The sequence below is a fragment of the Lepidochelys kempii genome, chromosome 1 (assembly GCF_965140265.1).
Source record: "Lepidochelys kempii isolate rLepKem1 chromosome 1, rLepKem1.hap2, whole genome shotgun sequence".
Classification (NCBI taxonomy): domain Eukaryota; kingdom Metazoa; phylum Chordata; order Testudines; family Cheloniidae; genus Lepidochelys; species Lepidochelys kempii.
This window is the reverse complement of record NC_133256.1, coordinates 184,122,452-184,140,515: the sequence shown is the minus strand read 5'-3', so window position 1 is coordinate 184,140,515 and position 18,064 is coordinate 184,122,452. Positions and strand designations below refer to the sequence as shown.

The following is an 18,064-nucleotide window of genomic DNA, read 5'->3' as shown; positions in this document are numbered from 1 at the left end:
CAGAAGAGAGACTAAAAAACATGATTTAATCTTTTTAAAGAATCTCATGATTTGTATGCTGGTCTCATGATTTGGGATTATGTATGGGAATTTCCAGGGAATTCAGAGACTCACTGTTCTGACATCTCGAAAACACCTATTTGGAGGGAAAAGATCTATAGAAATATTCTGGGGTCACTTCCCTGCTCTGGTACATCTGATTTACTGGGGAGTAACTACATTGATTTCAATGTAGTTACACTGGACAATCAAACCTGCTATAGCAGCTCTAAAGAAAAAGTGATGTATTTTTTAAAATCCCTTTCTTAGAACTCTACAGAGTTTCCATAAACTTTTTGATAGAGCTTCAACCAAATATTCTGTAATGATAATAAGATCTTCCCTTGGCTTTTGAGTCTTCAGCAGCAGAAACAATTTGCCTACAACTGATTTAACCAAGTATCCAGAGGTCCATAGCATCTATGTGGTTCACCAAATGCATTTTCAAGAAGCGCTCAGCGTTGCTCTAACTCTGCACCCATAGAAGTCAATGGGACTGTCACCACTGATTTCAGTGGAAACCACGTGGGCCAATGCCGAGCACTTTTGAAAATCCCACCCTTGGTGTCCAAGCATTAAAAATTCACAACTACATGAAAATTTTTTAAGGGGGCTTTGGTTATTCTGATACTCTGAGACCGAGTGGACTCAGTATTGCGTTAGTATATTTTGTGTGTATGTTTGCCCTCCTCAAGCTACATTGTTAGTAGCTCACTTGCCAAACTACAAAACAAATGGGAATCAGACTTCATTCTTCACTCCAGTTATTGCATGCCAAGAACTACACTGATGCAACAGCGAGATCTCGACGATGCAAAAGTCATGTGATTTCAGAATTAAGGCTGACAGCAAATTTGCAGAGAAACCAGATGTATGTAGTTGGGACTGAGGTACAGAATGTTTGAGTGAAGAAGAGTGGAGGTGCAGCCGTGTATGTATAGATGGGATTCTGGTTACTCTGTTTTTTAGTAGCAGCTGGCTAGACCTTGAATATCTGAGGAGGCCAATGAAGATTTATTTGCACTGTATCTTGTCATCTGTTGACAGCAAAAATATATATGTATTATACCATGACATCAGCCACTGCTGACCGCAAAATATGTCTTCACTAGGGCTGTTGATTAATCACAGTTAACTCATGCTAACTCAAAAATTAATAACAATTAAAAAAATTAATCATGATTAATTACTGTTTTAATCACATTGTTAAACAATAGAATCCCAATTGAAATGTGTTAAATATTTTTGATGTTTTTCTACATTTTCAAATATAATGATTTCTATTACAACAAAGTGTACAGTGCTTAATATTATTTTTATTACAAATATTTGCACTGTAAAAATGATAAACAAAAGAGATAGTATTTTGCAGTTCACCTCATACAATTACCGTAGGGCAATCTCTTTATCGCGAAAGTGTAACTTACATATGTAGATTTTTTGTTGTTGTTATATAACTGCACTCAAAAACAAAACAATGTAAAACTTTAGAGCCTAAAGTCCACTCAGCCTTACTTCTTTTTCAGCCAATCGCTAAGACAAACAGGTTTGTTTACATTTATGGGAGATACTGCTGCCTGCTTCTTATTTACAATGTCACCTGAAAGTGAGAACAGGTGTTCGCATGGCACTTTTGTAGCCAGTGTTGCAAGGTATTTATGTGCCAGATATGCTAAACATTCGTATGCCCCTTCATGCTTTGGCCACCATTCCATGCTGATGATACTCGTTAAAAAAATAATGCGTTAATTAAATTTGTGACTGAACTCTTTGGGGGGAGAATTGTACATCCCCTGCTCTGTTTTACCCTCATTCTGCCATATATTTCATGTTATAGCAGTCTCAGATGACGACCCAGCACATGTTGTTTGTTTTAAGAACACTTTCACTCCAGATTTGACAAAACACAAAGAAGGTACCAATATAAGATTTCTAAAGATAGTTACGGCACTCGACCCAAGGTTTAAGAATCTGAAGTTCCTTCCAAAATCTGAGCGGGACGAGGTGTGGAGCACGCTTTCAGAAGTCTTAAAAGAACAACACTCCGATGAGGAAACTACAGAACCCGAACCACCAAAAAACAAAATCAATCTTCTGCTGGTGTCATCTGACACAGATAATGAAAATGAACATGTGTTGTTGGTCCGCTCTACTTTGGATCATTATCGAACAGAACCCATCATCAGCTTGGACGCATGACCTCTGGAATGGTGGTTGAAGCATGAAGGAACATATGAATCTTTAGTGCATCTGGCACATATATATTTTGCGACACCAACTACAACAGTGACATGCGAACATCTGTTCTCACTTTCAGGTGACATTGTAAACAAGAAGTGGGCAGCATTCTCTCCTGCAAATTGTAACCAAACTTATTTGTCTAAGTGATTGGCTGAAGTAGGACTGAGTGGACTTGTAGGCTCTAAAGCTTTAGGTTGTTTTATTTTTGGATGCAGTTTTTTTTGTACATAATTCTACATTTGTAAGTTCAATTTTCATGATAAAGAGATTGCACTATAGTACTTGTATGAGGAGAATTGAAAAATATTATTTCTTTTTATACAGTTAAATATTTGTAATAAAAATAAATATAAAGTGAGCACTGTACACTTTGTATTCTATGTTGTAATTGAAATCTATATATTTGAAAATATAGAAAACATCCAAAAATATTGAAGTAAATGGTATTCTATTATTGTTTAATCGTGCAATTAATAACAATTAATTGTTTAGTTGCTTGACAGCCCTAGTCTGCACTATATAAAAACCCACTGTATTATCTCTTCTAACTAGAAATCACTCTCATGGCCAACATCCTGAGAGTTTCACTTACCCACTCATTACTTATCTCTCACTTCTTCACCAAACAGTCACTCCTGGCTAAGTCACTACCGCTGTCACTCACCAATGTACCACTCCACAGTACTGTCTACCAGGACTTATGTTCCTGACTTTTGTGAAATATTATTAAGTACTAATAGCTGCCAGACCTGGGCAAAGGGAACAGTTGCGACCTTATGTTCTCCTGATCTTGAAAAAAAAGAAATTATTGTTCTTTTGTATTGTTCCTGATTTGCTTTCTCTTTTCTTTCTCTGGCCCATTTTTTCCCCTTGGAGATTCTTCCATGGCTGCACCTTCATGGATCCAGAGAACTGAAATTTGTATGCACATTGCTGATCTGGCCGCAGTATACCTCTAGCTTGCAGTACACCTATAATCTACTAAGATATACATGTTGCTACACAACATGTATCATCACTGGGTTCAGTAAGACAGAGATCTAATAGTGTTTTAATAAAAAGCCTGTTCATTAATGGAAAATAATAGTAGTCACCATAGGAAATGCTGCTACAAGAAGAAAATATGTTGCTGTTCATGGTGTTTTATGTAGCGTACGCATACCTATGGATGGAGATAGGAATTAACAGACAGTGAGCCTGTCCATGTCTCTAAAGTGACTCCCTTCCTTAAGCCACCTTTCTATGACTTTCGTCAATTAAAATCACCCCAGAAATGTGTCCTTGTCCGCCTAAACTTTCCGTATCATGTGTGCACACCCACTTTTCAATTGGTTAATGTAGAGATCAGGTGGATCATCTACCCATTTTATCCTGAATATCCTCTAGTCAGAGGATTTGTGACTTGATTGAGACACCATCTACCAGTGACACCACCTGTGGATTTTCTCTCCTACACTGTAACTATTAATATCTTTCTCTATCTTCCTAGAGCACGAGGGATTTTCCCTTCTACTTCACTATCTCCTGACAGGCAGCATCATTTCCTGTGTCATTATTGTGACTATTTTATACTGTACTTTACAACACAGAGGTAAGTCACTTGGAGCTTAGTCAGTGACTCCTGTCAAGCAGAAGACAACACCCTAATACCCATATGACAGGTAAGGGGAGTGGAGGAAAACACTTAGGTGCTTGGTCAAATTGTCTCTTTGTGCAGACGGTGGGGCATAGCTAGGCCCCGCAATGGAAAGACAGCAGAAACAGGGTATTAGTTAATTTAGTTGTAGACCAAACATTTTAAAAATTATATTAAAATCCTACCAAATATTCCCTTTTCTCTTTGCCTGAATAAGTTTCAGAGCTATGGGACATCTCCCTGACCCCTTTGTTTTGAAGGCAGGAAAGGTAAACCTCTAACCTCCACTAATAAAATACTATTGCTTTAAAGTTATACTACCTGACACATTGCTGAGAATGAATACAAAGTTTTATTCCTGATGGGCCATATTTTCCTTTCACCCTGGCCTTACACCAATGTAATTCTACTGACTTCAATGCAATTACTTCTGAAAGGACAATAACAGTAGTCACTGATATTCCATTTGGCATCCAATGTCATTTAGTTGAGAGTCTGAAACGGGAAGATTTTAGGAGTAAACTGTGACCATTACATACTATTGACATTTCATTAGTATTTCTGTTGGGCAGAGATCAGAGAGCATTAAATTTCATTCCCACATTCTGAAGAAGGTTGGCTTTAGAAAAGAGTGGATAAAAATAAATTTTAAAAATGTAAAAAAAATCTGATTTTGATTTAAATTAATTAAATTAATTAAATTAATTTTAATTTTGATTATTTAAATTAGGTTTATTTTTAAAAGAAAAATGTATTTATTTCAAATTATGACAACCTATGTTTTAGCCTAAATTTACTATAATCTATCAAAATCATTTAAATGAAATTAAAAAAATTAAGCAGTACATGTTTGCTGATGAAATTTTAAAGAAAGTCAAACCATTGAACTGGTGGAAATCACTGGCTAAGCACCTGGAACTAGACTTTGTTGAAGTGCTAAACCAGCTTTTGACAGCAGTAGCCGCCTCTGCAGGTGCAGAGAGAATATTTTCTTCATTTCAGTTTATTCAGCTATTCAGTTCAGTGACTAATTCACTCAAAGTTGAGAAACCGATTCGAGCTGAAAAAGCAGGGAAGTTTGTTCTACTCTTCCTATTTATGAATAAAAATGAGGTGTGGGGATGAGATCTGCTAGTTCTAAAACCTTGAAGGACATGAAAACAAGCCGTTCAATTCACTAACTACAGATATTTCCTTTGTTTAATAAATCAGTTAGTTTTAAATGTTAAACAAGTTTGATGAACTTACTTCCCCTTATGTAGCCAGCATATTTAAGGTAGTTTTATTTAACTAATAAATAAAACAAGTTTTAAATTATGTTTTTGCGCATTTTTAAATGAATTGCAATTTCCATCAGAATGCAGCTTGACAGTAATCATGAGTGTAAAACTAATCTAGTAAATAAGAAAATCATCATTCACTATTTTCTAACATAATAAAAATGTAAAAATTAAAAATCTAAAATAAAAGTATGCTGAACTATACAATTGCTTATATAAATGTGTGTAGACATAGCTATCTTCCGGGTTAGCAAAAAATAGTACCATATTAAGTATAAAGACCATATTTACTTGCAAATCAACATGTTTTAATGGTTACCACCCAATGACAATCAGTCTTTCATTAGGAAAATAACTAAAAAGTAATAATGCAAAAAAACAATTAAAATGTATTATTTAAATAAAGGTTATCAGCTTGCTGATTTCAATTGTGATTAAAATCAGTGATTTAAATCACTTTGATTTAAATCACTCAACTCTGCTTTAGATTTTCTGTTTTGGTGGATTTAGATATGTATTTTTTAAACTTTTATTATTCTTTCCATTTCAGTGTTACCCCAGTTCCTGGTGGGGTGATGTAAAATTGCTGGCTTAATCTCTTCCTGTTTGGGTGATGCATCCTTCCCAATCAGATCCCTGACTAAAAAGATAATTGTCCCTGGAAACCCCGGTTCTGCTTCCTACTGGAAGAATTTACAGGGACTAGTTAGGTGGATCGTAAAGATGTGTTGTCCTCTGTGGAATATCCAAGGGTACTGATCTTGGGTCTGGTTCCTATCAAACAGAGAGCGTGCCACACTCAAAGGGGAAGACTGGATCTGAGATTGTATGAACATCCCATCCAGGCAGGTCCTGACTTTTGTAGTTATTTACATGGATGAAGCATATACCATAGCTCCCTCCCAGCCTGCTTCTGCCATCTGACTTCTAGTAAGGTGAAGAAGGAGCCACTTCCAGCTTCCTCCACAGGGGAAAAAGAGGAGCCAATTCCTCTACCACCTCCTTCTCCTATTCCAGGAGATGCTGGTGTACCTTACACACTCTCTTCTGTTCCCTCCTGAAGAGGACTGATTCTCCTTCTGGAGTGGAGGGAGGCGAACACCTCTAGTGGTGCCTTTTTATTTTCCACCTTCCACCCTAATAGTACAGACTGTGCGTGTAAGAGGGACCGAGAGCTACAGCATGAGATGTAATCTTTAATGGTCCCAGGTTACTGGATGCTTCTTGAATCAAAACATAGAGACTCAATGGTAAGGTAACTAGATCTAGTTGAATTATGTTTTGAATAATTCATCTGATAAATGTAGCCCTTTTTTCTGCTCATGAATGATCTATAAACAGGTAATTTTTGTTAATAATTTTGTTGTACAATGCACAGATTTTAAGCAGAAAATGTAAATTAGTGATTGCTTGCAAACCTGTCAGCATGAATATTAGCTATTAAATTTGCTATTCATGTAGTATGGTCACATGATATTGTTTCTGTTCTCTGAGTGGATGAACTAAGCTTTTATAAACAAGAGGATTTCCTTTTTCTGGTCTTGAATTACTGCCATGGATAGTTATTACAAAGTCATTTCCTACACATAATTGTTAAACAGACCTCTTGTGTGAGTGGTGGTGGTTGGGGGAGAGTATTTCCAAATGGCTCTGAGAGCACATCAAGGGTGTATATTCATTCACACATTCATTCATAAATATTCATTCACACAAGTATTCACAAATCTTTAGCTTGCTGTGAAAATTCTTGGGAGGAAACCTGACTTTTTCAAATGTTTGGAAATATATAGTAAATGGGTTGCAAATGCCAGGGAAATGAAGCAGAGTGTTTTATGTAGAAGAATATGCAATTTTTTTGCTATATTTGCTCAGAAGTAACTTTATGGGACATATGTGTATTACATGCATAACCACACTTCTGATTTGACTCCTAAATCTTGTCTTGATCCAAAATCTTGGTTAAAGATCAAGATCAGTTTGAGCATACATGATGTTTCCTAATAATATAAGTAAAATATACAGTAAAATAGGGGCAGGACTAGTATAAGAAGAGATTAGGGCTTTCTTTAATCATTTAACCAAACTTTACTAATTATTGTACCTTTTTTTTTTTATAGAAACAGAGCTCAAAACATTTACGAAGCATATTCACTTAAATGAGCTATAAAATATATAAAAGTGTAAATTAAACTTACAGGCTAAATTTACAGCATGCCATTAAAACACCTTGTGCTGATGGAATAACTCTTCTGACCTCTGGGCATTTCATTTTCAGTCCTCGAGCTCTCTTGACAGGCAGCTTCTGCTTCTGTGCTAACAAAGCTAAGTGATGTTTGGATTTGTTTTGTGCTGACAGCATCCACAGTCATATGTTAAGTCCAACCGATGACGATGTCCAGTGTCTGTGGCAGACTTGGATATGCCTTTACTGCAAGTGAAGGTGTGGTTGTAGGCTTACTCACATTAGCTTTAATCTAGCTAGCACAGGTAATAATAGCAGTGACGATATGGCAGCAGGGGCTAGCAACCCAAGTACGCACCCAGGTCCCTGGCGGGTTTGTATTTGGGTGGCTAGCCCATGCTGAAGTGCATACCATCACATCTTCACTACTGTTATTCCCCATGCTAACTAGATTAAAGCTAGCACAGGTGTGCCTACCCACACTATAAACACACCTTTGCTTTGCCATGAAGACATACCCTATGTGTACGCACTGGCATATGTGTGTGAGGCAGATACTGTGGGCCAAACACTGTAATATTTTCTGAGTGATTAAAACCCACATTTGTGATCGCCCACATGAATGAGCACTCCTGTATGTACGCATCTGGTTTGCATGCACTCATTCCCATTTGTATGTGGGGTGTGTGGCACAATTCGGGGAGCCAATTCTTGAAAATTTAGACCTATGTGTTTTGCTGTTTGTTCGATCTGTACAAAGTAAACAAATGAGGAGAACTAGAATTTGGCATCAACTACGTCAGTGCAATGTTAATGCTGCTTTGTTAATCACACAAGTCAGGAAATTCAGAGTTTTGGACAGAATTAGAGTTTCCACAGCAACTTTAACTTTGAATGTCCTGCCTCTTGTGCAATCAAAATCCCAGCCTTAGTGTTTCATTAACGTCGTGTTTTCTTGAAGAAAAAGAGTCAGACCTGAATGTAGAAATGAAAATGACACCTGAAGGGTCTGAGTGGAAATAACATCTCGGTCTTCAATTTCTGTCTGGGTATTTTCAGGCACCTACACCACTGTGGTATGAGAGCACTAACACTTAGACTCATGGTGTCCATTATTCACCATCTTTGTCTAGCCTCAGCAACTCTCTTTAATGATTTACTTTGTTGATTTTAATGAGGCTACTTGTGGTATAAGAAACTACTCAATGTGAAGAAAGGGGGCAGAATCTGGCCCTTTACAAACTGCTGCACAAATGAGAAGTAGAAAAGCTAAGGGTTATTATATTGGAAAGAGAAGGAACAGTATTACCCTGAGTAAAAAGCATCCTTTTGAACTGTCCGAAAATCTTTGAAGACATGGCATTGTATGAGGGCTCTTGAGACAGGGCATTGACTCATATACTGAGTCACAGTGTCAGGAGGAAGCAGCTCCTACAACCGTATATCTCAGACATGGTTTGGTGAACAAGAAAGTGCTGCTGGACCTGAGCTTTGCAGGTACCAATGCATCCTGCATTGGCATGATCACAATCCAGCTGGTGCTATCTCTCCACCCTTGCAACTTTTACACTCATTATTCTCAGTTTTCACCTGTCTGTTTTAACTAATATTTACCTGTTAAAAAAAAAAATCTGTTCCTTTTCCCCCCTCTGTTTTTCAGACAGGAAATAACATGAGCCTGAACCTCATGGTTGCGCCAGATAACACCAGTGTGCACTCTTCAGGCATGTCGGGGGTCTTGCATGATAACCAGTCAGAGGACATTTATGAAAATTAATATTCTAACAATACAGAACCAAATGTTCCAATCCTAGGTCCACTCCTGGCTGTCTATGAAAGATGCTTAACAAAACTTTCCCTGTATTGACCCACTGCATTGGTTTAATTTGCCAAGAAGAGTGTGTTTGGAAAAGTAATAAATCCATGGCTCCATGGAGATGTCAGCCACTAGCTATATCTCATGTTTTCTCCAAAAGGCCAGAGTAACCCAGAAAACACATTATATAAAGTCATACAATTATTTAATAAACTATGGGCCAAATTGTGGGCTGGGTTATACCACATGAGTACAGTGGGGTTGCACATGTGTAATTAGCACAGAATTTAATCCTGTATTCTGAAACTAATCTATTTAAATCGCAGTTAAGGAGCCCATTTTCTAAAGTACAACTAAAGAGAAGACATAGAATTAACATATCAGTAAACACCCTGAACATTTTGAAAATATGGAAATCACAAACTAAGGTTACATAAGTAAGGATGACACCAACTTTAACACGGGATTCACACAGGGTAACCATTTAAACAGAAACATTCTCTGACCCACAGTCAAACAACCTTAACTTTGCCCCTCCATTTGTGTTATTATTTTAGGGCCCAATAACCCTTTGATAGAAGTCAATGGTAGTTTTTCTTTGACTTATAAGGTCCCACTTTAGCTCCTGTTAATGCCTTGTCAACATTGTAAATTTTAGATGATTGAGGATATGTGTATACTGTTTGTTCTGTAGTATCAAATGGGATGGTTCATGTCAACAGATAACTTCAATTATGCATTGTATCTACTTGAGTTTGTGCAGCACCAGACCCAAGGGTCCTGATCCTGACTGGGATCTTTATTTACAATAATGTAAATAAAAACCAGAATTGTTCATATCATTATGTAATGGCCCTAGATTTCTGACCTGTGTGCCCCCTGCTGGCACAAACTAAAAGGTACCTAGTTTGTATTAACATAGCCATGTTTGAAACAGGACTACGTCAAAACGAAGTTGGTATTTTTAGTTCATGCCACCAGCAGGGTCCTCATGGGGCAGTTAGAGCACTCTAATGTGTTGTGCTTTACAATTCACACTCCTGTAGTGAGGAGTACTTCATAGACAAGACTAAGCTGTTTCCCTCTGACAGTATTGTTGGTCTATGGCAAATGAGTTGCTGGGCTCGGGGCAAATTCTAATAGACCGGTGTCCACATCATGCAAACTATAATCAGATAGCAGTAATCTGCAGTGGCACCTGTCTGATCAGCATTAGCAAAGGGGCCAAATATCGAATGAGTACAGATTCGCAAAAAGAACAGGAGGACTTGTGGCACCTTAGAGACTAACCCATTTATTTGAGCATAAGCTTTCGTGAGCTACAGCTCACTTCATCGGATGCAAATAAATTGGTTAGTCTGTAAGGAGGCACAAGTCCTCCTTTTCTTTTTGTGGATACGGATGAACATGGCTGCTACTCTGAAACCAGAGACTATTCTGTCACCCTGGGAGGGTAGTTTTCACACGAAGTTTGAGGCAGATTGTTGTGGCAGCATGGGGGAAATTTGCACTGCCTTTGCCAGTGCACTAGCTAGTACTATGCTATGGATATAAACTGAGGAATTCAGTCTCCAGACCTGTTAATCCAGCACTCTTTCAACAGCACTAAATTATTTTCTTTTAATTAAAAGAGGTGTTTTCTTGTTGAAGCTTCCATGCCAATTGAAGGAGTCTGGCATACAGAGTATTAGGATGACAGCAGCACTGTTTCAGATATTATATTCAAGGCAATTTTAGCTCCATGATAAAATAATGATTTTATTTATGTGCATAATATATATGCTCTATACCATCGTAGGGCAGTTATTGGAAGAAAGATAATGTAAAGAGATGGAAACAATAAAGTATTGATAATTAATAATCAATAATAATTTATCAATCAATAACCAATTGATAACTCATAACTGATAAAAATTAACTGGGATTATATGTTTTGTGAGAGGGTTTCTATCAAATCTGGATTAGTTTAATAATAACAGATCTTCGATAAATCAATGTGATTGGATGTATTGATTAACAGTTAGTAAAGACATCACATACACAGAGGGACATACAGTTACCAACAGCTGCGGAAGACCTTTCCCTGTACTTCACTGACATCCTGCATCCAGATTGCAGATGGTTTTACCTCCTCATTATCTTGTATGGTAATTATACCCTTGTCATCGTTATCGTGTTTCTTTCTGATCCTTTTCTATTTCCTATTTTTGGTACACATTCTTCTTCTCTTAGGCTGTTTCCAAGGTTCCCTGTTCCATTGCAACTTTCCAACTGTCTCAACACCTGAAGGTTAGTCACTATTTATGCCCTTTTCTAGACATATTTATTTGTTTCATACCTTAGCAATGTATTAACCACAAGATATCTCCTACACCAGTTTTCAAAATATGCTAAGGGTTACAGTTCAGTAAAATTCCACTCTCTAAAGTTAGCTTCATCTTAACTGTGAAGTGTCATGAGTATCTTGTTCCCAGGAAAGCATTAAAATCTTTTTTGGTCTATCTGAAGTGTCAGCAAAAGAGACCCTTAAAATACAAAAATGATTCTTGATAAGAGTAGCAGAAATGGTTATGATACTGTGATAATATCTTTGTAGGAATAAAAATTATCTTAGATCAGCTCATTTATACATTCATTTTTACTGCTGACTGAATGTAATTCTATAGTTTTTTGGCACTGGCAGATGTATCAGGAAGTATTTCTAATGATATCCCACCATCAACCTCAGCCTGGACCAGTCTACACAAGAGATCCACTTCCTGGACTCTACAGTGCTAATAAGCGATGGTCACATAAACACCACCACCAGAAACCTACTGACTGCTGTTCCTACCTACATGCCTCCAGCTTTCACCCAGGTCACACCACACGATCCATTGTCTACAGCCACGCTCTATGATACAACCACATTTGCTCCAACCCCTCAGACAGAGACAAACACCTACAAGATCTCTATCAAGCATTCTTACAACTACAATACCCACCTGCTGAAGTGAAGAAAGAGATTGACAGAGCCAGAAGAGTACCCAGAAGTCACCTACTACAGGACAGGCCCAACAAAGAAAATAACAGAACGCCACTAGCCATCACCTTCAGCCCCCAACTAAAACCTCTCCAACGCATTATCAAGGATCTACAACCTACCCTGAAGGATGACCCATCACTCTCACAAGTCTTGGGAGACAGGCCAGTCCTTGCCTACAGACAGCCCCCCAACCTGAAGCAAATACTCACCAACAACCACACACCACACAACAGAACCACTAACCCAGGAACCTATCCTTGCAACAAAGCCCGTTGCCAACTGTGTCCACATATCTATTCAGGGGACACCATCATAGGACCTAATCACATCAGCCACACTATCAGAGGCTCGTTCACCTGCACATCTACCAATGTGATATATGCCATAATCTGCCATGTACATTGGTCAAACTGGACAGTCTCTACGTAAAAGAATAAATGGACACAAATCAGATGTCAAGAATTATAATATTCATAAACCAGTCGGAGAATACTTCAATCTCTCTCGTCACTCGATTTCTGATCTAAAAGTGACTATTCTTCAACAAAAAAACTTCAAAACCAGTCTCCAACAAGAGACTGCTGAATTGGAATTAATTTGCAAATTCGATACAATTAACTTAGGCTTGAATAGAGACTGGGAGTGGTTGAGTCATTATACAAGGTAAAACTATTTCCCCTTGTTTATTCCTCCCGTGCGCCACTCCCCCCCCCCCGCACATACTGTTCCTCAGACGTTCTTGTTAACTCCTGGAAATGTGCTGGAAATGGCCCACCTTGATTATCACTTCAAAAAGTTTTCTCTCCCCCCACCCCTCTCTCCTGCTGGTAATAGCTCATCTTAAGTGATCACTTTCCTTACAATATGTATGATAAACACCCATTTTTTCATGGTCTGTGTGTATATATATCTCCTCACTGTATTTTCCACTTTATGCATCCGATGAAGTGAGCTGTAGTTCACAAAAGCTTATGTTCAAATAAATTGATTAGTCTCTAAGGTGCCACAAGTACTCCTTTTCTTTTTGCGAATACAGACTAACACGGCTGCTACTCTGAAACCTAATGATCTTAGGGAATTTATTAGAAGTATTTGTAGACTGATCTTCTGCTTGGTAACTTAATGGATATTGCTTCTTTTTTATGCATACCTTTGTCTTGTGAGAGCTAAAATCAGGATTATGGATATAACTTTTATTAATTTGTTCACTTTAGGCCTTTTCCAATGACTATTGAAATAAATTGTGAGACTCCTATTTATTTGAGGGGGTTTTGGACTGGACCCATAAATTGGAACAATTCATACATCACAATGTAAAAGATGTGTTCAGAACTTCACTAAATAATAGAATTGTACGCCAGCTGACCAAGAAGAAACCATTTAACTGAATGTTATGCTTCAAGATTCATTTTTGGTTTTGTTTGGGGCCATGTTTCAGGTTAGCTGTTTTCTCCAAATCCGTTCATACATTGCAGAGTACAACAGAGGGGATGTTAATTATAATGTGCAGCATTCTGTCATTTGAGTTACAGGACACGATTATCATTGTACTGAATGTCTGAGGGGAATTTTGTTATCTCCTGTTCAGAGTGGGAGAGAAGAAAGAACTCTAGGCCTGTCAAGGTTCCTTCTCCACTCTGAACTCTAGGATACAGATGTGGGGACCTGCATGAAAGACCCCCTAAGCTTATTCTTACCAGCTTAGGTTAAAAACTTCCCCAAGGTACAAACTTTGCCTTGTCCTTGAACAGTATGCTGCCACCACCAAGCGTTTTAAACAAAGAAAAGAGAAAGAGACCACTTGGAGACGTCTTCCCCCAAAATATTCCCCCAAGCCTTACACCCCCTTTCCTGGGGAAGGCTTGATTATAATATTATCACCAATTGGTACAGGTGAACCCAGACCCAAACTCTTGGGTCTTAAGAACAATGAAAAATCAATCAGGTTCTTAAAAGAAGAATTTTATTTAAAGAAAAGGTAAAAGAATCACCTCTGTAAAATCAGGATGGTAAATACTTTACTGGGTAATCAGATTAAAAACACAGACAATCCCTCTAGACAAAACCTTAAGTTACAAAAAGACACAAAAACAGGAATACACATTCCCTCCAGCGCAGCTTATTTTACAAGCCATTAAACAAAGAAAACTTAACACATTTTCTAGCTAGATTACTTACTAACTTTACAGGAGTTGGAAGGCTTGCATTCCTGATCTGTTCCCTGCAAAAGCATCGCACAGAGAGACCAAACGCTTTGTTCCCCACCCCCCCCACCTCCAGATTTGAAAGAATCTTGTCCCCTCATTGGCCATTTTGGGTTAGGTGCCAGCGGGGTTACCGTAGCTTCTTAACCTTTTACAGGTGAAAGGGTTTTGCCTCTGGCCAGGAGGAATTTTATAGCACTGTATACGGAAAGGTGGTTACCCTTTCCTTTATATTTATGACAAGGCCTATATCACCTGTCTGGATTTATAGACACTTGAAAGGTACTCCGATCCTAGGGTTACGAGTGTGGTAGTAATACTTAGAATGTCCTCTACCAGCGTGTTTCTCCTGGGATGCATTAAGCAGCACACAATTGCATACCCAGCCCTCTCTGTAGTTAATATTCTCAGGAACAGTAACATTTATTGTATGACTCTAACTTCTCAGTGAATAACTTCTTCCTCAGTGAAAGCTTTCCCTCTGGAACCCACCACATCACGATAATCTCTCTTGGACTGAAGAGGGCTGGATGATGCTCCCTTCAGAGCCCATGACTGTTATGTCTAGCTTGGGATTCGCTCTCCCAGGGATAATGGTGCTGCCTCTAAAGCTTCCCTGGACTCTATTAGCTTAGGGTTTGTCTACACTTGCAGCGCTGCAGCTGTCCTGATGCAGCTCCGCCATAATAGCCCTTAGTGAAGACGCTAGCTATGCTGACTGGAGAGCTTCTCCTATTGGCACAGGTATGCCACCTCCCCGAGAGGCGGTAGCTATCTCGAGGGTTGGCATAGCGCTGTACACTGGAGGTTAAGTCGGTATAACTGCAATTTTCAACACACCTGAGTGATGTCGTTATCCCAGCGTAAGTTGGTAGTGCGTAGACCAAGCCAAGGTGAGTAGGGGACCGGTAGTGAAAATTAAACCCAGTATCTTGCATTTCAGCCCAGACCACTAACCACAGGTGCAGCAGACCAGGCCGGCCCAGTGGAAATATTCTTGCACAGCAAGGAGGTAAGAGGAATGAGAAAAAGCATCCACTCAGTAAGTGTATTAAATGGTGACTGCAGCTTGGCACACGGAAAGGCCCAGGATCTGCAGAGGTTAAGCCTGGGGCTTGGTGGATTTGTTCCAAATCTTAGTATTGGCCATCAGATATGGCCCTGTACCATACACACATAGAAATTGGTCCGGGATCTGCTTTAGGGAAAAGTTTCTGTAGTGAGCTAGAACGGGGCATGCAGAACTCCCTAGTCCAATGTTTCCCCGAGTGTGGTGAAGCTCAGGTTGGTGTTGAGGGGTCACAAAGGCCTAGCCTGTGAGGATGCAGACAGGCATCTGAATTGCTCTCCAGAGTCTCCACATCCATTTAAAATGAAAACTAACTGCTAGAGATTTATGGATGAAAATCTTTGAAAACATGACCAGATTGTACTTGATGCAACAATGTCTGCCTGAATCTGCAGGGAGTCTGAAACAATAGTGCTGAAGTGTGGCTGGCCCCATTCACTTAATAGAAATATAGAAATGTAGGACTGGAAGGGACCTCAAGAAGTCATCAAGTTCAGCCCCTTGCGCTATGGCAGAACCAAGTAAACCTAGACCATCCCTGACAGGTGTTTGTTCACCCTGGTTTTGAAAACCTCCAATAACGGGGACTCCACAACCTCCCCTGGAAGTCTATTCCAGAGCTTAACAAGCCTTATACTTACAAATTTTTTCCTTTAATATCTAACCTAAATCTCTCTTGCTGCAGATTAAACCCACTTCTCCATGTCCACTAAAGGTAGAACAAGAAGAACAACTGATCACAGTCCTCTTTATAACAACTCTTAACATATTTGAAGACTGTTATCAAGTCACCGCTCAGTCTTCATTTCTCAAGCCTAAACATGCCCAGGGTTTTTTAACCTTTCTGCTTGGGCCAGGTTTTTTATCCTTTTTGTTGCTCTCCTCTGGACTCTCTCCAGTTTTTCCACTTCTTTCCTAAAGTGTCATGCCCAGAATTGGACAATGTTCTCCAGCTGAGGCCTCACCAGTGCTTAGTAAAGCAGGACAATTACTCCAGGGTCTTACATATGACACTCCTGTTAATACACCCCCAGAATATTAACCTTTTTCGCAGCTGCAGCACATTGACTCATATTCAATTAATGATCCACTATAACCCCCAGATCCTTTTCAGCAATACTATCACCTAGCCTGCTATTCCCTATTTTGTAGTTGTGCATTTGATTTTTCCTACCTCAGTGAAGTACTTTGCACGTGTCTTTATTGAATTGTATCCTGTTGAATTCAGACCAATTTTCCAAGGTAGTTTTGAATTCTAATCCTGTCCTCCAAAGTGTTTGCAACCCCTCCCTGCTTGGTGTCATCTGCAAATTTTATAAGCATACTATCCATTCTATTATCCAAGTCATTAAGGAAAATATGGAATAGTATCGGACCCAGGACCAACCCCCTGTGCGACCCCACTAGATAGACCCTCCCAGTTTGACAGCAAACCATTGATAACTTCATTTTGAGTACAATCTTTCAACTAGTCGTGCACCAACCTTGTAGTAATTTCATCTAGACTGCATTTTCCTAGTTTGCTTATGAGGGCTGTGTCAAAAGCCTTACTGAAATCAAGGTATATCACATCTCCTGCTTTCCCACTATCCTCTAGAACAGTAGCCCTGTCAAGGAAGGAAATTAGGGTGGTTTGGCATGATTTGTTCTTGGCAAATCCACGCTGGCTATTTCTTATAACCCTATTATCCTCCACATGCTTATAAATTGATTGTGTAATTGTTTCAGTATTTTTCTAGGTTTCAAAGTTAGGCTGATTGGTCTATAATTCCCAACTATGTTTGCCCTTCTCTAGTCTTCTGGGACCTGACCTGTCCTCCAGGACTTCTCAAAGATAATTGGTGATGGTTCCGGGACTGTGTCAGCTAGTTCCTTAAGTAACCTAGAATGAATTTCATCAGGCCCTGCAGGCTTGAATACATTTACCTTATCTAAATATTTTTAAACCAGTTCTTTCCCTATTTTGGCTTTCATTCCTTCCCCCTTGTTAATATTAATTGTGTTTGAGTATCTAGTCACCATTGACCTTTTTAGTGAAGACTGAAACTTTCTTGATGTAATCAGTTATTAACTCTTCTTCCCTGTTAAGTAGAGGACCTACACTTGAGTCTTTCTCTTGCTCCTGATGTATTTAAAGAGCCTCTTCTTATTGCCTTTTATGTCCCTTGCTAAGTGTAACTCATTTGGGCCTTAGCCTTTCTGATTTTTTCCCCCTTCAGTGGGTGCTAACTCAGATGCCAGTGATGATACTTTAAATGGTGACACTCTTAACTATTTTCCTGCTCATCAAAAGCTTGTCAGAAAGGAAAGGTATTTACTTTGAGTAACATCCCATTTTGGTGCCATGGTGGGAGGGTTTGGGAGATACCACAATTCATCTCCTCCAGTCAAGAGGAAGCCAGCACACTGGAGCCCAACCCAGGGAAAACCAAACCCAATGATCCCAGTGGAACCTTTGGGAGTGAGATGCTTTGTTAGAGAAAAAAATTAATGTTGCCACTTGGCAATGACAACTATAGAGAAAGCCACTGTTAGGTAAGACTGTTACAAACTTGCAAGACAATGACTGATT

At 39.0% G+C, this 18,064-nt stretch overlaps 1 protein-coding gene across 5 annotated transcripts in view; it reads left to right on the top strand.

The window, feature by feature from the left end:
- The window catches only part of LOC140895078 (CD160 antigen-like), a 64,078-nt gene extending 50,923 nt beyond the window's left edge, over positions 1-13,155 (top strand). For 3 of the 5 annotated variants that reach the window (XM_073304302.1, XM_073304321.1, XM_073304311.1), the window contains 3 exons: positions 3,770-3,871; positions 11,427-11,483; positions 11,878-13,155. In XM_073304302.1, coding sequence (XP_073160403.1) covers positions 3,770-3,871; positions 11,427-11,483; positions 11,878-11,972 — 254 coding nt within the window. In that variant the 3' untranslated portion in view covers positions 11,973-13,155. Of the gene's footprint in view, positions 1-3,769; positions 3,872-5,746; positions 6,561-11,426; positions 11,484-11,877 lie in introns of those variants that run through there. The other 2 variants (XM_073304328.1, XM_073304336.1) reach the window with 2 other exon arrangements.
- Positions 13,156-18,064: the final 4,909 nt, after the last annotated feature.